Source organism: Spermophilus citellus (genome assembly GCF_964194105.1).
Source record: "Spermophilus citellus genome assembly, chromosome: 10".
NCBI classification, from domain to species: domain Eukaryota; kingdom Metazoa; phylum Chordata; class Mammalia; order Rodentia; family Sciuridae; genus Spermophilus; species Spermophilus citellus.
The window spans coordinates 110,873,884-110,900,315 of NC_138197.1; the positions used below are offsets into that span (position 1 = coordinate 110,873,884).

Sequence of the window (26,432 nt, forward strand, 5' to 3'; positions counted from 1 at the left end):
AAGAACCATAGTGTGTAATGATCACTGAAATTAGGAAAATCAACATGATATAAAACAAAGACATCTTGATTTCTTTCTTAAAGGTTCACTTGGGACTGTATAAGGCCAAGAGCTTGATGTTAATGCTTGGCAAAGCTGAGATTGTGTTAGCAAATGATTTTCGAAAAGTTGAAAATGAAAGAAAGGATCCTTAGGAGGCAGCATTGTTTCATGAAGCAGGCCAAATTAGAACCCACCCCCACCGGCCTTTCTCCCTTTCTTATGTAACTTGTGCCCCCCTCCCCCAGGAGATCTAATGGATTATGAACAAGTGAATCAATCTGGTATATTCATATTTGGTTGAACTACTTTATGCAGATTATTGATTTAGACAGGTTTTATGGAAATAAAAATACTACGTTATGTCATTACTCTTGTCTTTCCGGATAACAGCTCTATCAAAAAAAGGAAGTAACTTTTGGCCTGAATTGTTCTTAGTGAACCCATGGAGTTTCCTGGTATTTATTACTATTCAAGTGCTTATGAATCATCTAGGTCAGCATTGTTCAAGCTGTATTCTGAGGAACTTTAAGGTTGGAAAAGTAAATAGATGTCATTGCTTCAAGCAGTTTGGGAAATGCTGACCTATGCTGACCTATGTAATCATTTGTTCTTAAACTTCACTAGGGATAGACATTAAGATCCTTTGTTTATGATTTGGAGAATCAAAGTCTTCCATCTTTTTCAAAATCTGAACATGATTTGTTTGCCTTCTCTTTGATTTCTCAGAATGTTCCATATCTTTGTGCATATCCGTCAGTTCTTTTAGCATCCTAGAATGTAATTTATCATGGCTTGGTGACTTGAATGCCTTTACAGTAGCTAGGCACATTCTTACTTATTTGGGACTTTACTTCCTATTTATGCTTTACCTTTTGAGGCTTGAGGAAAAATTAGGCATGGTGTGTTCAATAGCTTAAGGTAGGAGCAGTAATTTGAAGTTGCATATAGATTTCACATCAGTTTAATGAAGTACCTTTAAATAATTTGGTAAATTTAAGCAGAGATTATATTATCTGTGTCACAGATATAAAGAGGACATTCATACATCAGATGGAATGTTAGAGAAGATGACCTTCTGACTCTTAATATTCTATGAATATGGACATTTCCGTTTCATACATAGCCAAAACATGGAATAGCCCTTGGGTACTGTCAAAATCTTGGAAATCAAAAGCTACTTTGTTATGGTACAGTTATTACCCGAGAAAAGCATGTACAGCCTCAAATTCTGATAGTATTTGCTGTCTTGATTATTCAAAGGGAATGGGCAGTTGGGTAATGAATCTGTTTCAGGGACCCTTGAATTTGTTATGGTGAAACTTTGCTGTTCTTTCATGGTTCAAGACTACAATGATTGGATATCACCACTGTCTTCTCTTCCAATGGCACTGTTCTCTGTGGGTTCTTAAAAATTGATCTTCAAAGAAGAAAAATAAAATTTTGGTTAAGAAGCTGTTTGCTCTGCTGAGATCTAAATTTTGCAGAATTTTGAAATAAAATGGAATTAATCTTGCCCATAGGTAGTTTGGAAGAAATGTTTGTGAGGTTTTTTTCCTTTCTTTTTTTCTTTCTTTCTTTCTTTTTTTTTTTTTTACTAGAACAAAGAGCTATAGTCAGTGTTTACTTTTTCAAACCAAGTAGTAGTTCTTTGAAAATAGCTCATTTTCCCATAGTAATGAATAAATTACCTAAAGTAATAGGATTAACAGGATTATACTTTACTGTCAAAACAAAACATTGCTAGGAGCTATTGCTGCTCTTCAGGACCAGACTTGAGTAAATTCCGTGGCGGTGTTAGCATTTGAAGAATATAAGAGGGAATAGTTTTATATTGCTCCTGTACACTTAAATATGACTGCTGTTGAATAAAATTGCATGAAAAGTAATGTTGAAGTAACCATCCTGTGATCTTGCCTGACTGTAAGAACTGAAGGACATTGGTTATAGACAAAATCTGTCCCTTTTCCCCTCACCTGTTTCTTCTCCCCAAAGAGTGGTGGATCTTTGGCGCACACACGCTTTTCAAAGTATACTTAAAGTCTGCTCATCTTACAAAATGTTCAGCCTTCACCTTTTTAACCCTTTGGTGGAATCTTAACTCTTTTCTTGCTTTGTATATCATAATTTATCTTTGCTTCCCCTGATTCTTTACAGACCAGGTCTGAAATTATCCCTCTTTTCTTCCAGAGAAGCACCACTGCGTCTGAGGCTCTGGAGGCAGAATGCCAAGATTGAAATCCTGACTTTGGCTGCTTCCTAGCTTGGTGACCTTGGGAAAGTTACCTGTGTGTCTCAATTTCCTAATTTGAAAATAAGAATAGTACCAATATCACAAGATTGTAGACTTAGACCATGTAAGAGTGCTTAAAGTAAAAAGTAAAACCCTTAATATATACTGATAGTATTGAATAAAGACCAAGAATCTCACGCATGTTAAGACTAATCCATGAACTACTTGGCTTTTCCTGGTCTTTTGCTTCCTTCTTCTCCTTCCCCTTTGTCCTCCTCTCTTCTGTCTGCTCCTGGGTCTGTCTCCACCCTCAAGACTTTATCTTTACCCTCTACCCTACTCCTTGGACTGGGCTGATCCTCTCTGTTCATATAAACCTCGTTTACAGGTCTTTAAGAGCTTTCAAAAATAATTTTTTTCTTCATGGATGCTTTCTTACTATGAGGAAGAGACGTGAGTCACTCCCCTGCTTGAACCTTTTCTAAACATACAACTTTGCCTTACCAGAACACAATGGCATTGACATATATATGTTAAAAAGATTGATTTTACTTCGTGCTCTGTACAAAATGTGTCTTTAGAAGATCAACATTCTTTTAGTAAAGGGTATTCTTTTCTGTTTGGGCCTGTCCTGAGCCCACAGTTCATAGAGAATAGGGGCTTTGCTTTACAGCACCCTAGCCCAGTGGCAACTGCCCATCTATAAGTAGTAAATTTCTTTTTGGTGATTCAGAGAAGAGGTAATATAAATTCAATTATTTACCAAATACTTGGCCCCTAACACACATTCTAAAAATGGATGTTTAATGCTCTGCTCTGATCTAACAATTGCAAAGTCAGCTAAAGCTTTCTCATCTTGCATCAAGGGAATTTTAATTTCTCTACAACTTTAGTGAATGTTGACCAAAGATATTTCTCCAGATTAGATATAGAAAATATCCATGCTTCTTTCCACCCATCCAGCCATCCCCCTTTCCTTTTGGAAGCTTTCATCCTTATCTCTACTTATTGTTTGACCGTACCTGTACTGAAAGCCCTGTATTGAAGAGTGACTTTGTCGATTAGAAGGTAGGGACTGTTCTGGATGGTTAAAAAAATCCACTTAATAGTGCATATTTGGGAAAAATGATAAAAATTACAGCAGTTTTGCTTGTCATTTAAAAAATAAACACACTTGGGACCTGTCTGTATTCATTGACTTTACAGAACCAGACTGAAAGTACATCATGCACTAAATTATGATAGAACAAATTCTTCTTTTAGGACATTTATGGTGGGTTAAGCTTTTCTTTTATTCCATCTTTCTGTGTGTCTCATTACTGGCAAGGAGTTTTGAAGCATCAAGCTTTTCCTACCTCTGTATAAAGATAATCAAAGCTCTCTCTCAGTGGCCTCCAGCTATTTTTCCTTCCCATGTTGGAACTAATCCTTGTCATGACTGCTTTTTGGTATTCTAAACAGAGGTAGGTATTCCTAAAGAGCTGTATATGTGTTATAAAGGAGACCTTTTGGATACTGATGGCCAGTTTCTATTAGAAAATCCGTCAAGGGGCTGGGGTTGTAGCTCAGTGGTAGAGTGCTTGCCTAGGATGTGTGAGGCACTAGGTTCCGTCCTCAGCACCACATGTAAATAAATAAAATAAAGGTCCATTGACAACTAAACAATATTTAAAAAAAGAAAATCCTTCAAAAAAGAATGAATGAGTAAATGAATGAATGCAGGTGTTTTGTGGGGGAAAGATAGGTTTTACTTTTTACTTTAAGATTAAGTGGGGGAGGTAGCATATTTGTTAGAAAGAAGATGGAGATGCTGCTTGAGCCTATTGCTGGAAGTTAAAGTGCTCTCTTATACATAATTGAAATTGGATTTCTCAATAATCCTGTCAAGTCGATAGGGAAGCTTATTATCCCTAAAATAAAAAGAGCCATCCTTTTTTTTTATAGAACAATTTTTTTAATGAGAGAGAGAGAGAGAGAATTTTAATATTTATTTTTTAGTCCTCGGCGGACACAACATCTTTGTATGTGGTGCTGAGGATCGAACCCGGGCCGCACGCATGCCAGGCGAGCGCGCTACCACTTGAGCCACATCCCCAGCCCCAAAAAGAGCCATTCTTAAAGAAACCAGAGCTTATTGGGTTTGCTCCCTCCCATCTCATGACTGAACCCAGAGTCCATCTTGTTATTTTAAGTAAAGTGCTTTCCTTACTAGATCAGGAAATTTCACATTTGATTATCCAGAAGGTTTGAGGTCAGTCTGAGAAATTCACACTTTTGACACACACCTCAGGAGACACTGATGCAGGTGTGTACCAGACCACATTTTTAAAAACTCAACTCTATGCTGTATTATATCCTGGGTTTCAACTTCTTTTTAATTAAGTATAATATATTGAAAATATAGACTTAAGATGTTATGTTTAACTTATGAGAACTGAAATGATAAGTTCACTTAAGCATTGTGCCCAAATCCAAAATGATACACAGACGAGGTTATTAATTACAACACGATTTGTAATAGCCAAAGACCAGAAATCTTTCAAATATCAGGAACAGAATGGTTGAATAAATGATAGTATATTTATACAAAGGAATAATATGCACTTAGAATAAAGAATGAGGAAAATTACATTTTTTTGCCATGAATAGATTAGGGATCTATTATTAAACGATAAAAGTAAAGTAGAAAGGAGTATTTATATAGTATATTACTGTTAGCATAAGAAAGAAAGGAAAATACAAATATATATTTGTGTATATATACACACATATTTGTTTAAGAAAAGAAAGGAAACATAAATAGGAAGCTAATAAAAATGGCCACCTGGTTATCTTGTATCGGGTTGTCCTTGGATCCCTGGCTGCTTCAGTGTCCAGTGGCCTAGCAGAAAAATAAGAAAAGATGTGTGAATATATTCAGGTCACTGAAAATGAGAATAACAAACCCATGAAAATGCTAGCAGAAGATGATGGGACAATGTTGCTCTCCATGGTTACAGCCCAGCTTCTAGGGGCCTATGGGTTACACTACGCAAATTCAGTAAGAAGAATTCTGCGGACCTCTGATACTGAGGAATCTGGTATATGTTGTCAACTATCCCAAAGGTAACAGAAGAAAAATGGTTTGAGATAGGTGCATCTATCAGCAGCAAAAGTGAATAGAACAGTATAGTGACATCTGATTTAATAGTGTTGAGCCTTCTATGGAAAATAGATCTGGTGCCTTTGGAGAAGTTCTTATGATGCAGGTCCTGAAAGATATTAAAATTGGTCATTCAAAAGCATTTGGCTTTTTTTTTTGTTTAAACAATAGGAAATCTAGGGGAAAGTATTATTATAGACATCCGATCACTAAATGACGGTGTGACTTTAAACTTCTTAATTCTCACCAAAGCCCAGATGAGACATTGAGAAACACAAAGATGGTTGTTGGGCATTATATAAAGAGCATGACTGCCAATGTGGCAGTTCGTTAGTTAAATGCAGAAAAGTGGAAGATGTTTTTACTCCCAAACTCCTCAGGGGTTTTGCCTTTGTAATGTTATCAGATGGTCAGGTTGCCCAGTCTCTTCTTGGAGAGAAAGTGATCATTGAAAGTATAGTATACATATATCCAGTCCATACCTAAGCACAACAGCAATACCCAGTCGAAGGGAGAGGGCTGGCGTCAGGGTGGAGAGAAACTTTGCGCTTTCAGCATTATTCCAGCAATAAGGCTGTGGCCTAGGCACAGTTGGGGTATGAGTAGAACCAGTTCAACCCATTAGGAAATAACCAAAACCAAGGCAACATGCAGTGGGGGAACCAAATTAGGTGTTTGGTTGCAGAAATAACTCTTACGGTGGTTCTGATTTCATTGTCGCAATTGGTTGGAAATGAGCACCAAATGTAGGGCTGAAAATCATCTAGCTTGGGAATGTGGACAGTTTTGCATGGTTGGTTGGTAAAAAATGGTGGGAAGTCAAATGTTTCTAAATTCATGATGAGAATATTGTAAGATGTGTGTACTACGCATTTTCAAAGTAGGTTGTTCAGTGTGGAGTATATCAACAGTATTTGTTACTTTTTTTTTTTTTTTTAGAAAAGTGGAAGAGGTAAAGGAGTTTTATAAGTCTCATAACCTAAAGGGTTGAAATATTGAAAGATTGAAAGTGAACTGTAGTTTGTCTGATTGATATCCAAAGTATTTGCCTGTAATATTTTATCCCTGGACTTGTCAAGAGAATTATTTACATCTCAAAAGTGAAAACATTGATTAGAACTGCATTCTTTTCTCTTTGTTTTAATTTTAATCCCATCATATGGATTTTTTTCCTTAGGAAAACCTCCTGGGAGATCAAGGTGGAAAAGGAAAAAGGTTATCTGTAGGATGGGGGAGAACAGTGGCTAGGGACTGAAATGGAAGCTAGAGCTCTCTGATATGTATTTGTTGTGGTGTAGATAGGAGGTGTCCCCCAAAAGCTTATGTGTGTGAAAAAGTGCCAAAAAGTTAAGAGATGAAATGACTGGCATATGAAAACTTTAACCTAATCAGTGCATTAATTCATTGGGTTTAATTGGGTAGTAATAACTGAAGGCAGATAGGTTATGGCTGGAAGAGGAGGGTCACTGTAGGATGTGCTTTTGGGGGTTATATTTTGTCCCTCGTGAACAGCATACTCTCTGTGCTTCCTAGCAGCCACATCCTGAGCTGCTTTCATCCACCACACTCTTCCTCCATGATGGTCTGCTTCACCGTGGCCTCTGAACAGTGGGGTGGCTGTCTATGGACCTCTGAAACTGTGAGCACCAAGTAAACTTTTTCTACTCTAAAATTGTTTTTGTCAGGTCTTTTGGTCATAGCAGTGAAAAAGCTGACTAAAGTAGTACTGTTTTATAGTTTTGGTCTTTGACCCATATAAATACTGTGTATAATTAAATTTAAAAGGAAAAGGAAAATCAGACCCCTTTAAGCAACATAAATAGACAAATATAATGGTATATCCCAGTGACTTTGAAATACAATATTTTGACTTCACATCCCTTGTGGGTTATAGCCTAAGGCAAAATGAAAAATGGTCACAAGGAATTCTTTTTAAATCCTTCAATAGTTCATTTTTTTCTTTTTTATTAGCACATTATAATTATACATAATGGTAGGATTTGTTATAATAGATTCATAATATATTATGTTAATATAATATATTGTGCATTCAATAAAACAGTATAATTTGATTAATTTTATTCCCCAGTACCTCCCCTTTCCCTTCCCTCCCTCCCCCTGATCCCCTTCCTCTATTCTACTGGTCTCTTCTTTTTTCTTTAATTTGTTGTAATTAGTTATACATGATTGTAGAATGCATTTTGTTACATTGTACACAAATGGAGCACAACTTCTTAACCCTGGTTATACATGGTGCAGAGTCACACCAGTAGGACCACAAGGAATTCTTAAACTGTATCAGTAACCTTATCATTAATTTATATTAGTATTACCAATTATAAATAAGTAATTAGGTCAGTGCCGCTAGGAACCAAGTTTCTGTGTAAGACAAAAGGTTTAAGTATATGCTCAAAAGAATGATAATGCAATCATCCTTTCATTTAAATAAGGGACATCAGTATGAATGCATGATTTATATTATGAAATATGTCCACTGAGCATATAAACAAAGATAACTCAGAGGCAGTGACAGCACAATAGCATTTAGTTCCTCTGCTGCCCAGATTGTGGCCTCTAAATAACCTTTCTCATTAAGAGGATTCAGAGCTCCTTGAGGAAATGGCTCATTCTAGGTCTGGAATGGGAAACTCACAGAATGACCCTGAGACATCTGGAATCTGAAAGTCATCAAAGAGACTACTGGGATCATGCCAAAATGACTCAGAAACCAACCTGAAGGGGCTCCAAGGGGACCAAAAATGGGACAATTTGAGCATCAGATGTTTGAAATATATATTTTTAAAAATGTTATTTTATGATAGTACTTTAAACACACAACAAAACAAAAACCCAGACTCATTTGTCACTTCTGGAGTTGGGAAGGTATAAAGTCATTCTTCTGAAAATGGATACACACACACCACACACACACACACACACACACACACACGGAAATCTAGCATCCACTCTTGCTTTCTCATGTAGACTACTTCATGGTAAGTTCTTTATAGAGAATTATAGGTAATAAATGCAAAAGGATACTAGAAATTTTAAAAAACCCACGATTTTGTAACATCTAATGAAATAATGGAGCCCTTAGGCAACAACCATTATTTAATGCTAAAATCATTAGCTAAAATTGGAGCTTTATAATGGAGAATCAGGCTAATAACATTTGAACCCACTGATCAGTCATCACCAAAAGTGGGACAACTGAACATTATGCTCCTCCAACATGATCTGATTAAAAAAAAAAAACAAAACCAAGCACCACCTGTGAAGTATTCTTACCCACACCCTTGCCTCCTGCAGGGTTGAACCACAATCTCACTGAATATCTATATCTATACTGGACCCGGCTTAATCCATGGGGGTTCCCTCTAAGACCCCCAGTGGATGTCTGAACTGTGGATAGTACTGATCCCCATATATTATGTTTTTCCATATATATATATATATATATATATATATATATATATATATATAATTCATTAATAATAATGAGCTAGAACAATTATAACAGTATACTATAATGAAAATTATGTGAATGTGCATTCTCTCTCAAAATATCTTATTGTACTGTTCTTACCCTTCTGAAGTTTTCTTTTTTTGTGGTACTGGTGATTGATCCTAGGGCCCTCAGGCTTGCTAGGCAAGTGCTCCACCACTGAGCTACATTCCCTGCTCTAGCTTGAATGTATTTTAACTTCTTCACAATTTCAAAGAGAGAATATTTGTTCTTACATGGATCTTAGCAATCTCAACATATTTTATTCTTATCAAGTTGAGAGCTTTCACTTTTTCACCTATCTTTCTAATGGTACTTTGATATAATGATGGCACTCTGATAACCAATATGGCTACTGCCTAATGGGCATACAGCATCCTAGGTGAGTAGAACAGCATAAGACTTTATTATACTACTCAGAATGGCACATAATTTAAAACTTATAAAAATTTTTTGTTTCTGAAAATTCCCATTTAATAATTTCAGACTGTTGTTTTAATTTTTTTATTTGTTCTTTTTAGCTGTATATGACAGTAGGAATGTATTTTGTCACATATACATACATGGAGTATAGCTTATTTTAATTAGGATCCCATTCTTATCCCATTCTTGGTATATTCATATATGAACATAGGAAAGTTATATCTGATTAATTCTATCTTTCCTATACCCATCCTTCCTCTCCCCTTCATTCCCCTTTGTCTAATCTACTGAACTTCTATTCTTCCCCTGCTCTCCTTGTTGTGTTTTAGCATCCACATATCAGAGAGAACATTTGTCCTTCGGTTTTAGGGATTAGCTTATTTTACTTAGCATGATAGTGTTCAGAACCATCAATTTGCTGGCAAAAGTCAAAATATCATTCTTTTTTATGGCTGAGTACTATTCCATTGTGTATATATACCACATTTTCTTTATCCATTCATCTGTTGAAGGGACTTAGGTTGCTTCCATAGCTTAGCTATTGTGAATTGAGCTGCTATAAACATTGATGTGGCTGTATTACTGTATATGCTGATTTTAAGTTCTTTAGATATATACTGAGGAGTGGAATAGCTGGGTCAAATGTTGGTTCCATTCCAAGTTTTCTGAGGAATCTCCATACTGATTTCCAGAGTGGTTGCACCAATCAGCAATGACACTAACAATGTATGAGTGAACCTTTTTCCTCATGTCCTTGCCAACACTTATTGTTACTTATATTCTTGATAATTGCCATTCTGACTGGAGTAAGGTGGAATCTGAATGTAGTTTTAATCTAAATTTCTCTAATTGCTAAAGATGTCAAAATTTTTTTCATATATTTGTTGACCATTTTTATTTCTTCTAAGAAGTGCCTATTCGGTTCCTTTGCCCATTATTGACTGGGTTATTTGTTTTTTTAATGTTTAAGTTCTTTTTAGTTCTTTTTATATCTTAGAGATTAAGGCTCTCTCTGAGGTGCAGGTGGCCAAGATTTTCTCCCATTCTGTAGGCTCTCTCTTCACATTCTTGATTGTTTCCTTTGCTGTGAAGAAGCATTTTAGTTTGATACTGTTCCATTTATTGGTTCTTAATTTTATTTTTTGTGCTTTAGGAGTCAGTCGAGGAAGTTGGTTCCTAAGTCAGCATGATGGAGAGTTGGGCCCACGTTTTCTTCTAATAGGTGCAGGTTCTCTGGTCTATATCTAGGTCCCTCATCCACTTTGAGTTGATTTTTGGTGCAGGGGTTCAGTACCATTCTGCCACATATGGATTTCCAGTTTTCCCAGCACTATTTGTTGAAGAGGCTATCTTTTCTCCGACGTATGTTTATGGCACCTTTGTCTAGTATGAGATGCCTGTATTTATGTGGGTTTGTCTCTGTGTTCAGACCGTTTTTGGCTGCGGGTAATTGAAACCACAGAAAATGAAACTACTCCAAGTAAGAGGGACTTCTGTATCAGTTTACAGGAAATACAGGAGACAGAGGAACATGCTAAATACCACAGGATATAAATCAGCCAACATCTCAATATAGGAATATCCACAAAACAAATGAGCCAATTCCTTCAGCAAATAAATGTAATGAGAAAAAAGTAGGGAGGGGGAACTGTTACATGTTAAAAGACTTAAGAGACCTATGAACCAAGTGCAGGTATGAACCTTGTTTGGAACATGATTCATACAAGCCAACTACACAAATACCTTTCTTTTTTTAAACAATAGTAGAAAATGGAATACACTCCATTTATTACATGTTGTTAAGGGATTCTTGATAATTTTTTTAGTCTATTAATGATATTACAATTGTTTTTTAATAGGCCTTATCTATTGGAAACACTTACTAATGAATTGATAAAATGCCTGAGATTTTCTTTAAAAAAAAAAACTTCACAGAAAGATAAAAAGTTATGCATAGGGAAATAAATGAAATCAAAATATCATAATTTTTTAGGTTTTGTGATGGGTTCATGGAGTTCTTTACACTTTTCTCTGTATTTCATATGAAAAAGTTCTATAATGAAACAATCAAGTTTTGCTAGTTGAAAGGCAGAATCTTGGCAGAGGCCTGAGTTAAACCACTATTTGCTTAACTATGAAAGTAACTGCTACTCACTCAATCTTCTTTTTCCTCCCCTCCCTTTTATATTCTCTTCATTCTTTCTGCTCCTTCAGAAATCATCTGTTTTAGCCATAAGCTGTGGCACACTCCTATAATCCCAGCTATGTGGAGGCCTGAGGAAGGGGGATCGTGACATGACCAGTGTAGGCGACTTCATGATGCCCTGTTTCAAAATAAAAATTTTTGAAAAGGGCTGGGGATATAGCACCGGGGTAGAGCACCTGCCTAGCATGTGCAAGGCTCTGGGTTCAGTTCCCATTATTTAAAAAAAATTCATTTACTAAGCCACATTTTATGCGAGGCACCATTGTGGTGCCAGCAGTCTTCCAAGATTCGTTACTATTGAATTCTCATTTTACAGACAAGGAAAAGGAAGCGGGGTGTGTGTGTGTGTATGTGGGGGCGGTGTGTGTTAAGTTTCTTGCTCACTGTTAGTCAAATTTCTGTTGCTGTGACAAAAATACTGAGATAATCAACTCACAAGAGGGAAAGATTTATTTTGGCTCCTGTTTTCATGGGTTTTAGCCCATGGTCACTTAGGCCATCACTTTAGACCTGTGGTGGCATAGTTCATGCTGGCTGGAGCCGGGGTCCCAATATTCCCCTCAAGGGCATGCCTCCAGTCACCTAGCAACTTCCTTCCACTAGGCCTCACCTCTTAAAGTCCCACCACCTCCCAGTGGTGCCACAAGCTCCTGACCATGCCTAACTATGAAAGTAATTGCTACTTTAATACATGGTTCTTTAATACATGGTTCTTGGGAGGATATTTAAGGTCCAAATCATAATAACACCCACAGGCCCATCTGCTTGTCTCCAAAATCTGAACTCTTGTGCATTATATTCTGCTGGTTAGTCCTTTGATTTTATGATTTAAATTCTTTTTGTTTTTTTTTTGTTTGTTTATGTGTAAATCTTAAATGATGAGTAAATAAGAACAATTGAAGTGAAACAGCATATTCATTTCTTGTGTGTGAGAAAGATGATGGTATCATAATAATTATAAAGACCTAATAGAAGGCAAGCAGTGATAAAAGTGAAATATGTAGCAACTTTCTGTGAATTCATGAGTAAAACCCTACAAATTGTAACCATAAAGTATAACATTTACTTATGTGTGTACTTCAACAGGATATGTTTGATAATCTTTCTGCTAGAAAGTGGGAAAGCCACTTGACCCAGCCACCTTGCAAGGCAGCCTGAGAAAAATGTCTGATTGCATTTTTCTTGTGTTTGTAAAGGACTTCCAGGACCATCACAATGAAGAAAGTCTCTACAATGTCAAAGCAAACAGACAAATAAAATCCTGAGCTTCCCCTTGCCAGTATGTACTTTCTTTCCTGCAAAATTATTTTGGCTTTCTTAAAACCTGGGTGCGCCTGTGGGCATGGACAGACCTCGTCGTCATCTGTCGTGTGTCATGCTCTAGATGTCAGAAGTAGCAGTCATCAGTCAAGGAAGTGTAGCAAGCCACCCGCTGAATTCTTGCTGCAGGGTGTGTGAGATTCATACCTTCTGCTTTACAAGATTTAGTGTGACTTTGCTAAACACCCGCAGTGCAATACTTCATGGCTGGTCTCACATAACTATTTGTGCCCTACAGATGTATAACTGGGTCTTAGGAAATTATACTAATGGGTCTGACATTGTTGTTTCCTTCAAGAATCAGGGCACTAAATATAATCAAGCTGAATGACAAAATTTTACTCACATTAGAGACCAGCAAGGGTATGAAAAATGGATGAAAATAACTGTTGCTAGTATTTATTGAGTCTTTTTCTATGCCAAGTGCTGTGCTAAGCCCTATAAATACTTAAATCACATTTAGCCTCTCTGTAATCCCATTTTATAGCTGAGGTGGGTGAATCACAGAAAGGCTAAGTGACTTGCCTAAAGTTGCACAGTGAGAGGTATAGCTGAGCTCTAAACCTTTGTCACCTGACTCCAGAGCCTTTGCTCTCTATCCACTATGTAGTCAGTGTCAGCTCTTGGAGGAGAACACTCTGTGATCCCCCACTGCCATGTTTTGGCCCTCAAGGGGTTTCTAGAGCATCTTCAAAATGTTTGTTCTGTGCCAGAACTCCATTTTTCAATTTTACTTGATATTTGATAATATTTCTGGAGCCAATCAGAAAGAGATGAAGACTTGGATTGACAGGGCACACAGGGCAAATCTCTGGCAGAGTTGATCTTAGGACACAGTGCAGAGTGATATACTCTCTCTAGTGGGACAGCCACTTGGTCTGCCTACTTTGCAAGATAGTTAAAGGACATCAGAATGGATATATTCAAGACTACTAGAAAGAAAGTGGGTCAGACATGAAATGAAAACAAATGACAAAGAAATACCATTTTGCTATAAATATCAAAATAAGAATCTGCCTGCTTAATAAAGAGGTGTCCATTCTTTATTGATTTATTAGAAAAAGTCTTCTTACTTTGAAATTCTAAATTTCTTCAAGCATATCTCATTATTAGTATGATGTGCTTTCCTCAAAAAAAATGATATTTTGACAAATGCAGTTTCTGGCTTCAGTCACATACAGAAACATTGAAATGAGTAAAACATGGTATTCTTTTTAAAATAGCGGCTATATTTAATAATGCATATGTTCCCAACCACCTCTAAAAATAATTTGCAGTAGGCAAGTTATTTGCTTATTTATTTATTTATTTATTTTGGTATCTTTTTCTGGTTTGGGAGAGGAAGTTTTTAAATATAAATTTGATAAGCTTAGTACTTTTAGGAACAAGAAGAAGAAAAATTTGCAAGCTTATATAATTGGAATATGCTTTACTATTTATGTAATAATTGAAGATGATTCAAGCTGATTTTCTCTGACTAACATCAGAAATGAAAATAAAAATCATGTCTACTCCAGAGGATAGCAGGCTTGAGTCACCCACTGGTATGTGTGACCTATGAGTCACTCATGGTGTGTGTCTTCCTCAGTTTCTTAGTCCCCTGAACTGTGGGTCTGAAGTCAAAAACCGCTTTACTGGAGACTGGAGCTTCCTTCGTAGCTTCTTTTCCCCTCCAGTATTCAACCACATATGCAGGTAGCTCCTGGCAGAGCAGAAATAGGAGATCAAGGGTAGATATGTATAAACAGAGTGATTTATTCACAGGAGACCTTTGCTAAATGAAAGAAAATAGATTTGAAACCGTGGCAGTATTCTCAAGCTCGTGATAATCATTTCAAAGGGAAATGTGAAGGGATAGTGATACCCCACTTCATAGGTTATTAACTCAAACCAAATGTTTGTTTACCAGTGAGAATTTGGGTAGCAAAGCAGACGAGAATAACATTTAGGGTCTAGTCCTACAGTGTGTGACCACAAACTAGTCACTTAATACTTGCCTTAGATTATAATATAAAGGGATTATACTTCTTATTGGTGATTATGTCCAACATCATCTAAAAGGCCTGATTGTAAATTCCCAAGAAATATAAGGCAAGACAGGAAAAGTGGAACATTGGTCTTGGTTTTTGCCTTAAAGTATTAGAGAGGCAGCAGGGACTAGCAGGGGTCACAGACCCATATGCTTGGTCTTTGTAGACAAATGAGAGACTGAATTTGTGGAGGTATAAATCCCTATTTTGTGTAAAACTCCTTATTTCCAACATTGGCAAGTCATTCATTTTTTTATCAAACTACTGTTTTAGGCCACATGTGGCTGGTTTGGATGATGGGGCTTTTGCTTTAGACTCCTTGTACCTACTCCTCATTTTACAGGTAAGGGAAAAGGCTTTGAGTTCTGGGAGACCTGAACTTAAACTTTAGTCCTACCCTGTAGTGAATATGTAAGCTTATACATCTATATTTCCTGAAGTTTCAAATTTCCTTACCTATAGAAATGAGAATGGTAGTACCTCTTTCTTAGGATTCACAGGTAATATGGTATTTAATATATACCATGCACCTTCTAAATGTAAATTCCATTACGTTTGTGATAGACATAGAGCCAAAATAATTTTTTCTTTTTTATCTTGTTGGCCAGTTGCTCACAATTTAAAGAATTGTAGATACCGGTGCTTTTTCATAGATTCTGAAATCTCTTCAATTTATATTTTAGTCTAAAAGTTTTTGTCTTTAAGGGACACCACATGGAGGAATAAGTTTGCCATATGCAGTGGATGTAGAAGGCAGTAAAATTAAATAGATGTGTCAGTTGCCCTTTTGAGGTGGAATTCCTAAAGCAGCAAAACTCACCTTTGACAATGAGGAAAACAAGATAGTATTTCTTCCTTTGGAAAAACGTCTAGTGGATGATACTGTGATTGATGGTGAATCTATAGTTTGATTACTGCTATAGGGGATGTATTTGGAAGGCATTTGCTGCGTGTCCTACTGTGTGCTGGGCCCTATGCCAGGGGAATAATAACATCATGACCAAGACATAATGGAATTGTTACTTATAAGGTTGTCTTGGCTTTTTCTTTTTAAAGATTCAGATTGCAATTTGTGCAGAATTGTGTAGGCAGTTGTCTTGAGAGGCTACATACATCTTTCAGTAATGCTACAGTTGCTTAAGATATCTCTAAAATCTCTCTTTGGAATTTGCTTTTAGAGCTGTTGGCACATTTTTCTAAAGATTTTTTTTACACTGCTAGTATTTATTCTTAGAAGGTGGATTTGATTAAGGACACTGGCCAAGAGCTGTTTAGTGCTAAGTCAGCTTCGTAGGTAGTGATCAAACTGGCTAGAGTAGTTTTTGATAAAAATGAACCAGGATCATAAAGTAGTATGACAGGTTTTCTTGTATGTCACGTATATGATTATAGAGATAAAGGGATTCCAAAGGCACTTTGTACTATTTTTTTTTTAATTTTTAATTTTTTGCTAAGAGCTAGTCTCTCTAGCATGTCTCTCTAGCTTTCTAACAGCCCTGTTTCACTGCTTTGCAGTGAATGGTGCTCGTGCACGTGAGCCTGTAAAAGAGCTTGTACTTACCTTTTAGTACAGTTTTGTTTTTGTTTTTCCTTTTCAAATTTGTTGTATCAAGCTCAGAAATAGATTTCCTCCAAGTAAAGGAAACTGGATCCACTCTCAGAACTTAAATGGAAAGAAATGCATGTTTATACCAAGTTCTTCAACTCTCTAACTGGAAAGGATCTCCTCATTGTTGACTATGAGTATTGTGCCATGACTTAGGGACAAGCACATTTCCCATCAGAGTGGCTAACATTAGAATTAAAGTGTTGTGTGGGGTGGCCTGTTGACCTCATTCACGCATTCATTCATTCCACAAATATCTTTTGAGGGCTACTTCATGGCAGGCAGCATCAGGCACTTGTGGCAGTGTGGCCGTTGATGATATGAGCATGCTTCACCTAGAGCAACCTGATTTTCAAGACTACAAAAACTAAAAACATGACTATTATATGATCCAGCAATCCCTGTTCAAGGTACATATCCCAGAATTGAAATCAGTTGCTGAAGAGACATCTGCACTCCCGTTCACAACAGCCACTATATATAATCAGACTAAGAGCCCATTGCAGACAAATCGCTTTTTTTAATGTGGTATATATATGTACCAAGGATACTATTTAGCTTTTTGAAAGAAAGAAATCCTACCTTTTGTGACAACATGGATGATCTTGGAAGACAATATGTTAAAGGGAAAAAAACCAGGTACAGAAAGACAAATGATTCATGACATAACTTACACATGAAATCTAAAAGAGTTAAATTCATAGAAGCAGAGAGCAGGATGGTGGTTGCCAAGGGCCAGGTGGCTATGGTTGGGGAGATGTTGGTCAAAGGGTGTAAAATTTTACTTGGACAGGAGAAATAAGTTTTTGAGAATTATTGCACAGCAAGGTAACTATATTTAATGATATAATTTTTAATTTAAATTGCTGAGAGAATATTTTGAATATTCATACCACAAAATTATAAATATGAGAGGTGATGGATACATTAATTAGCTGTGTGAAAATGTTTTACCCTATAACATATACAATTATTTATCAATTAATTTGATAATATAAAATAAATACCATATTGTTTTAAAATAAAGAGGGAAGAAAATAATAAAAATGGTGATACAGTATTTTTCTTTCTCAAGACTGGCTGCTAGGAAAAGTTCTGCAGTGGCCCAAACTAGTTGAGTTTTTTTCATTTAGCTTTATTATTCTGCATTAAATTTCCAATTCTGAGGTATTCTGATAAGGACTTTAATAATAAAATATCTGAGAATCTTAAGATGTTACTAGCCATAAACAAGCAGCCAAAATTTTTTTCAAAGCATTTTTTTCTTATACATAGCAGGGAGTAGAAGGAATAATTTTTTGTGGGGGAGGGGGTACCATGGATTGAACTCAGGGGCACTCAACCACTGAGCCACATCCCCATTCCTATTTTGTATTTTATTTAGAGATAGGGTCTCACTGAATTGCTTAGCGCCTGGCCATTGCTGATGCTGGCTTTGAACTTGTGATCCTCCTGCCTCAGCCTCCCAAGCCACTGGAATTACAGGCATGTGCCACCATGTTCAGCGAATTATTCATTTTTGAAGAACAGAATACATCAGGGGAAAATTGGTCTGATGAATATTATAGTAAAATCCTCAGGATAAAATCAGGTGTTGGTGACTCTCCGCTCACATATATACAACCCCTTATTAAAAACTTCTTGTGTCTGGTCCAGTATACTGGGAGGGATTCAGATCTCACTGCTTTGTACACCAAATAGATCCAAGATCCAGAATTCAGTCTAGTACTCTTAAGTAGATAGTTTGGTTATTCTACGAGTTGAATAGATTTTAGTATAAAACTAGCCACCATGTAGGAATGCTATCAGATTTACCACTTAAAAAGGTTTTAAATTAATTACATGTTAATGATTTTCAAATTGTCCTCTTACAACCCTGGAATCATGAACTGTAATAGTTTGTAGCAATTGTTGTTGTAGCAATATTTTCAGTAGGAAAATAGAGGATTTAAAATATATAAGGTACTATTTTCAGTTATGGATATTCACTTATTTAGGTAATTGAAACAGGTATTATTATTTCCACTTACAGACAAAGAAATTGAGAAACAGAAAAGTAACTTCCCAAGTTCACATAGGTAGTAAATAGAAATACCTTGATTTGAACTTAGTCACTCTAGATTCGTTTATGCTCTTAACTGCTATACTAACTTAATAGGACTGAGATTTACATAGCTAAAATAAAATTATAAAGCCTTCCCAATCTATAGAAGAAGTTTACAACATATAAAATTTTCTAACTTTTAAGTTTTTCTGTAAAACTTTGTATCTTTGTATCCAAGATAATCAATGAATGAGTAAGTTGCAAATTAATTAAACCAATTAATTAATAATTCAAATATATATCACTACATACCGAGGATTTAGCCAAACAACAATTAGTAAACTAAATTGTTGGTGGGTAAGTAATTTGTAATTAAAAAGCAAGCGTAGGGGAAAGGCAAGCCATAAGCACCTCAGAATATGCATGGTGACTAGGCATTTTCCCCAGTTTACAGAATTTCTAGCTGCTTGTGTGTTGTTCTGGGGCCACACATCAACAGGGCCAGGCATTGTGTCCCAAAGGCAGTTATTGCCAACTCTAAGAACATATTAGTTTTAGTAATTATAAATAGTTTCCTTGATAAGCTATGTTACTTATTCATGCACAAATATTACTTTAAAAAAAAGTATAAAATCAGACAGAAGGCAATGAACTTGGGCTTTCCCCATCCATTAGAACCAGTGGATCAGTTGCCATCAGTTTGCTGCTCGCCTGAAAACCCCTCTTGGTTTCACAAAGGGCTATGGGCTATAGTTTGAGAATCCTCACTTTAAAAGAAAAATAAAGGGGTTGGAGGTATAGTTCATTCGTAGAGTGCTTGCTTAATGTATATAAGGACCTGGGTCCAAATCTCAGCACCACAAAAGAGAGAGAGGGGACAGGGAGACAGAGACAGAGACACACCTAAAAGAAGAATAAAGATTATGCATTTTCTTGAAATACTTTGTTTAAGCAATAAATAGAGTTGGAATTTTCTTGGTGAAAGTATTGTATAACAGGTTTTCTGTTTTCCTTTTGCACAACAAACAGTATTTCTCAGTCAAAAATAATTTTCCTTTGGGGCTGGGGATGTGGCTCAAGTGGTAACGCACTCGCCTGGCATGTGCAGGGCGCTGGGTTCGATCCTCAGCACCACATAAAAATAAAAATAAAGATGTTGTATCTACCAAAAACTAAAAAAAATAAATATTAAAAAATTCTCTCTCTCTCTCTCTCTCTCTTAAAAAAAATAATTTTCCTTAAAATGATTGTAGAACTTACTTCAAAGTAGTCCTATGAGTAGGGAATTGGGAATGAGTTGGGGAATGGATGAGAGAACTGTAGTGAGGAGTTGACAGTTGTCAAAACTGGGTGACATGAGGTTCTTTAAGCTCTTCTTCTTTTTTTTTTTTTTGTATCTTTGAAAATAAAAATTGACAACAACAAAAACCTTCTTTGACTCCTATCCTGCTTCCTTGGTTTTCCTGCTTGCCTTTAAAGCAGAGCTTCTAGAAATAACTGTCTTAATGCCACATTTCTGCATCCTCATCCTCCATTCCCGGCTCAGCCCACTTCATCTGACTGTCATCCCCACCAGTTCACTGAAGTCAAGACCTTGACTTTCACCAAGGTCATGGAGCACCTCCATCTTGCTATAGGGGTGGTTAATTCTCTCTTCTCATGTTACTTGACTTTCAGCAACATTTGATATTAAGAGGCCACTTTTTTTTCTTGGAATATTTTCTTTTCTTGGATGATGTCAATTCACACTTTCTTAGTTTTTTTACGCTGTCCCTTTAAGACACACTTATCTTCTTATCTTTCTTTGCTGATTTTTACTTGTCAGTTTGTCCTTCCTTTTCTTTCTATTTTTCTTTTCCTCTAGAAAACAACCCATAAATTTTTAGTGAATCAACTGCTAGAAAGACTGTTTCCCAAGCTTGGTTATATGACTGAAAGCTGCATTCAAATTCTAATTTTAATGTGATAATGGAGCAGCCCTTTGTAAAAATAAGCTAACTCAAGAACAAGGATGTCTTGACCATTAGACTGAAACAGGCTAAGGTGTTCTAGGGATGTGAACAGATTCTAGTATTCCCTTAGGAGGGATGTTCCTGACAGAGATCTACTGATCAACACTTCAGGAATCTTCTAGGTGAGGGATAAGTTGGAATTTATTCATTTATCTACTATCAAGTGAGTGTAGTAATTGCTATCTGTGTCTACATGAGTGGTTGGGAGGATAAGTTGTTGTCGATGTTTTTCCCAAGGATTTTTTGGACTTTTTCTCAAAGAATTATATCTCAAAAAAATTTATATAAAGCTAAGGAACATTTTTCTGTCACAGCAAATCATTTTGTAATTGACATTCTTTTGCATAGTATAAATAGAAACCTGTTCTTTTTTTCGGGATCATATGGATATCATAAGTATTAAGCATTTACTTTTAGATTAATGAAAATATTTCTGTGGGCCTAGACCTTTCCTTCTTTGTCAAGATTAAAATTTTTCTCATGAAGTTTATTTGAAGCATCCCTCCCCGCCCCAATTTCCTAAGGCCCTGGGGTCACTAGGTCTTTTGACATTAATGATTTTTATTTTGCTGGTTCTTTTTTTTTTCCACACAAATAAAGTTTTGTTGGAACACACCTGCTCCCCTTGGTTTACATAGTGTCGATGGCTGTTTTTACACAACAGCAGAGCTGAGTGGTTGCAGCAGAAATCATCTGCAGCCTGAGTACTGAGTGCTGGACCCCCCTCAGAAGCTTGCAGACACCTGTCTGGCCAAGTTGCTTGGATGCATTCCATTCCCCTGCATCGGTCGACCTAGCACACAATTTTGCTGGTTCTTATGCACCTCTGCTTTAGTAGACCCCCGCCCTTTACAGAGTTCTCTTCTGCCCTTAGCCGAGTCTCAGAGGCTCATGAGCAGCTTAGGCCTGAGACCATGTGATGTGTCCCTGTGCCAACTCTGCCACCTTCACAGGCAGCTGTCATATCTGCTTGGCACAGCTGCTGCTTCTGCTGGGGTCAGCCCCTCCCCTTACATATAAATGTGAGGAGGTGAGGAAAGGGAAAACACTGTTGTCAGAGCATCTGAATCAAAATTTACTTTTTGGAAATGATCTTGGGAGAAACACCTTGATGAATGCTTAAGGAAAAAAGTAAAGCCCCAAAGTCCTGGATGTTGGCAGAGTTGCTCTGTGTGAGTCAAGGGAAAGCATTTATTGATTGTTCAGAGAGTGAAGGGGAATGCATGCTGGCACAAAAGAGAAGGGACAAAGCATTAAATAAGTGGCACAAGAACTCAGGAGGGACCATGTTCAGCTGTTCTTCATGGTCTCCAGGCTTTTCTGAGAAGTCTCCTCTGCCTGTGCATGCTGGCACAGAGTAGGTTTCAGGGGATGAACTTGGGCTTGAGAGCATTCATATCACAGTCAATAAGGTGAAGCCTAGAGACAGTATTCGTGCAACCAGGAGCTGGGAACCGAAGGAGTCCTTGAGCACATAGTCTCCCCAAAATGTTGGAAGGCTTTGGGTTTCCAGAAGCTATAGAGTTGGTAGAAATTTGAGCCACATTTTCTTACATCTTGTAGGGCAGTGAGAGTCTAAGCTAACATCTGGGCTATGTCTTGATGGTACACGACAAAATTTTCTTAAATGGTACTATATGCCGTGAATATGTACAAATGCTATTATAAATAGAAACCTGTTCGTTTTTCAGGATCATATGGATATTATAAGTATTAAGCATTTAATTTTAAGCACTGTCTTCCTCCTTAAGCTTCACCTGAGACTCCTGGTAAAACAGTTACTCTTCTCTGATTCCATAGCATTTCTCAGTTTTAACACTTGACATATTATTCATAATTGGTAGTATGTATTTTTTTTTTTGTTTCCGAGGAGAATATATTTTTACTGAAGGCAGGAAATTTTGTTTTGTCTGTATTTTGTGGCCTCCCCCAAATATTTGCTGAATGAATGTCATTGGGACTGTGAGCAAAGGTATACTAGAAGCAGAAATGTGTTTATTTTATTTTCTTAGAATGAAGGGTAAGAGAAGAGATAGTGTTCTAAGCATTTCACAGGTATTAACTCATCAAATTCTTATAACCCTATGGCATAATAATCATTAGTGCCAGCTCTCCCCCACCCCTATTTTAGAGGTGAAAAAACAGACCCACAGAGGTCAAGTGACTTGCTCAAAGTTAGTAAGTGGCAGAGTCAGATCTAAACTCCAGAGTGTGGTCCCTTGACCACTATTCTTCCACTGTAAGGATGGAAGAGACTTCAGCCCCTGAACACCTGAAATCCGGCAAGTCACAGCCATTACTGTATAATAGTACCAAAAAGACAAAGGGAACCATGTGGCTTCCTCCTTTGTGAGCTCTTTCCCTCCATTGTGCCCTTTCTTAGTTCTCCAACGGCGAGGACCTACTGGTCTGAGGAAACCAGGCCAAGGAATCCTGAGTAGTCTTCCTCCTGAGGCCAGAGAAACTTGTTCAAGCCAGCAGCCAGGCTCCCCACGATACCCATGGTTTGCAGCCTGGCTCTAGCCTCAGGAGCACTGGGCCCTCTTACAGCTGTTTGGAAGAAAAAGGTATAAATAGAATTCTCAGAGAAGGGAGAGAGGAAGAGGGAAGAAGGGGAGGGAGAAAGGGCGTTTTTTCCTACTTGACTATATTTTGGTTTTCTTATATTAAAACAGGGGTTTGAACTATATTATCCTTCTTAAATTGGGGGTCTAAGGACCCAAAGCATATAAAAATTGTATGAGAACTAGGTATTTTTATTTGAACATTTAAATAAAAAATTAATATAACTTTTTTTTGGTGGGGGGGGTGATCTTCTAATAGAGCCCTGCCTCTTTGAGTTTCTGAAGTTGTGTCTGGGTTTGTGGCTAAGATGAGAGCAAGTCACATACAGCAGCCACCTTCTGAATTTTTATTCATTGTACACTACAACCCAACACACACACACACACACACACACACACACACACACACACATCACAGGTAGCTAAAAATCTTTGAATCAGAAACCACACACCAAGAAAAGGGCAAATCAGAATTTCTTTGTTGTGGCAACAGAGGTTTTGCATTAGTTCAATAAACAGTTGTATCAAAACCACCTGTACCAAAACAACTAGTGCCATATTTATTTACCTTGCAAGCAGAACTAGTCCATGGATCCCACCTTGGACTATGTCAGCTAACAACAGTGCATTAGCAGAAAATGTCATAATGAGTATTCAATGATGGCTTTTTCATTAAACTTAATCTATTTTGGGGTACATTGTATTAGAGTTCTCCAGAGAAACAGAGCCAGTAGGCAGGTAGGTAGGTAGATAGAGAGTTGGCTCAAGTGATTTGGGGGACTTAGAAGTTGCCTGGAAGCCGGAGAACCAGGAAAGTTGGTTGTGTCATTTAGTGGGAGGGTGAGGTGAGGAGGAGAGGATGGTGTAAGTCCCAGTCAGACTCAGAAAGTGACAACATCTAAAGGGTACAGATTAGTGTCCCAGGGCAGGAGAAGACAGATGTCCTACAGAAAATTTGTACTTTCTTCCTTTGTTTCATTCCGACCCTCCGTATTGGAGGATTCTCACCCACATTATGAGGGTGATCTTTACTCTCTTGAGTTAAATGCTAATCTTTTCTAGTAATACCCTTACAGATACATCCCTTACAAGTAATATTTTACTAGCTATCTGGGCATCCCTTAACCTCAAGTTGACACTTAAAATTAATCATCACATCCACTACTAAAGTGGCTGGATCACATATCTTATACAATTCTATACATTCTGGATTTGTGTGAGTTTATTTTTGTGGTGTTGTTTAATATGTTTTTCTGTTCTCTGTGTATCCTGTAAGCTAATAGTTTGGTCTAGAGGCTTGATTAAATTCAGGTTAAGTATTTCAGACAAAAATACTTCTTAGGTAGTGTTGCACACTTTTTTTCTTCTAAGGATAAGCCATTTTTGATAAATCACAACAGTGGAAACCGTAATCTTGAATTACATATTTTAAAAGTCCAGTTTTCAACTATGAGCAAGACAGGTGTCATCGGGGGAGTCTCAAAACAGGAGTACTGGTGCCCCAGTCCTTTGCCACTGGACACACACCTCAGCCACTGCACTTTCAAATGTATCACATCAAGAGGCACCTAAGTCTGCAGTCCCATTTGGAATGCTTGTAAAACTAATCTGTGGGTTCAGATATTTTCAGCTTCATCTCTGTTATAAATTTCCCTATCAGTTGTTCACATATGGTTTACTGTCCACTGGTGGTCACTGCCAAGTTCTAGTATTTCATGAAGAATATGTAACATGGTGGTTTTCTATTTCCTACATTCCTTCTGTATCTGTTAACTGACACATCCTCAACTGTTTGGTTACCCAAGATGTATTTCTTTGGCCCTATTTTAAATTAAGAATCTCTGAACTATGTCTCATCAGTAATTGTCACCTCAGTGTGAAAACAGAGTATCCTTAGGTATCAGTGACCTAGCAGCCAGCAGGAGTGTGGGCTAAGCTGCTAAGCTGTGTGTCCAATGGTCAACCTGGCCATGGATGCTTCTCCTCCTCATGTAGAAAGGACCAGCTTTTTAACAAGCTGCAAGAGCTGTGGGTTGGAGACATATTTGCCCTGTGGATAAATATATCATTTTAGGGCCCTTTTAGCATTCTCTGTGATCTACTGATCTCCTGAGAAGGTGGGGAAAACACCTTTCAGAACTATTCTCAGGGAGACCATCTGTTTTTTTGTAATCTGTAGAAGAAATCAAGATACTGCTGTCAAAATAGCCTTATCCCTAACTTAACTTCCTTTTTAAAATCCCTTCAACTCCCACGCTGCCTGCTTTGGGCAGGAACAGACCCTCCAGGAAATGGTGGTGGGGAGCAGCACCTTTACCTTGCTTACTGAGGAACTTTTGGTGGGGGCTCTGAATGCTCCAGGAGGTTCCCACAGCCAGCCTTTTCTCTGTTTAAAAGATTTCCCAGGAGTAAGGAGGCTGCAAGTCTAGTAGTAGCCTGGAACTCTCCATGGTGTCAGTACTTGAAGGGAGGAAGGAAGAAGAGAGAAGAACTGTGCATCTGAAATGGTAGCCTTTAGCCTCAAGTGCCAGTTTTATTTTAGAGATAAAATGCCATGCTTCAGAGCCATCAATGTAATTGTTAGGATTGACAACTTCTGGAAGTCAGATTATTAAGTTCTAGGAGGAGACTAGAGTAGATCAGGGTGATTTCTGAGATTACCAGCTGTTCACCAACATAGGTTTCCTCTTCTTCCTGACATACAGCCAGACTGGAATTCCCAGCCTTCCTTTCAATTAAGGAAAACCGAGATCTAGTCAATGGGATAGGAATAGATAGGCGTATGCCACTTCTAGGCTGGTTCATGAAAACCTCCCACATGATGTATGTGCCTTCATATTCCTTTTCCCTTTGTACTGGATGGAGTGGAGGCAGTAGCCTCCAGAACATCCTTGGAAGTCAGCAGCCTCCAACAGCCAGGTCCTTGATTGCATGGAGGAGGCCCAGCCTCCAACCAGTTCATCTGCTCAGTCTGTTTGTGAGCAACAAAAGCAATATCTAGTGTATTTAAGCCTACCTTAACAAATGCAGTTTTTCTCTTAGATGCCATCCCCCATCCACTTTTTAATACCCTTTAACACCAAGAATCTAAAAAGCACCCCCAAAGCTGTAGGTGGCCTGCCAACCAACTGTTAGTAAGTCTTAACTCAAATCTATCTATCCTGGCATTCTGAGAGGCAGAAGTCCCAAATTACTTCCAGCTGAAATGGAAAATAAATAAAACAGAAACTTATCTGTGGTAGGCAGGATAATACCTCCCAACAAAGATGTCCAGGTCTTACTCCATCAGATCTATAAATATGTTT

The 26,432-nt window shown here is 37.5% G+C and overlaps 1 protein-coding gene across 5 annotated transcripts in view; it reads left to right on the forward strand.

Annotated features, from left to right (window-relative positions):
* The window catches only part of CRADD (CARD and death domain containing adaptor protein), a 263,193-nt gene that overhangs the window by 134,955 nt on the left and 101,806 nt on the right, over positions 1–26,432 (forward strand). For 2 of the 5 annotated variants that reach the window (XR_014023935.1, XM_081309188.1), the window contains exon 3: positions 6,948–7,057. The exons of 2 other annotated variants lie outside the window; for them this stretch is intronic. Coding sequence is in view for 2 of the 3 variants with exons in the window: in XM_081309188.1 (XP_081165314.1) it covers positions 6,948–6,961 (14 nt within the window). In the remaining variant the exon portion in view is untranslated. Of the gene's footprint in view, positions 1–6,947; positions 7,058–26,432 lie in introns of those variants that run through there. One more of the 5 variants, XM_081309190.1, reaches the window with a different exon arrangement.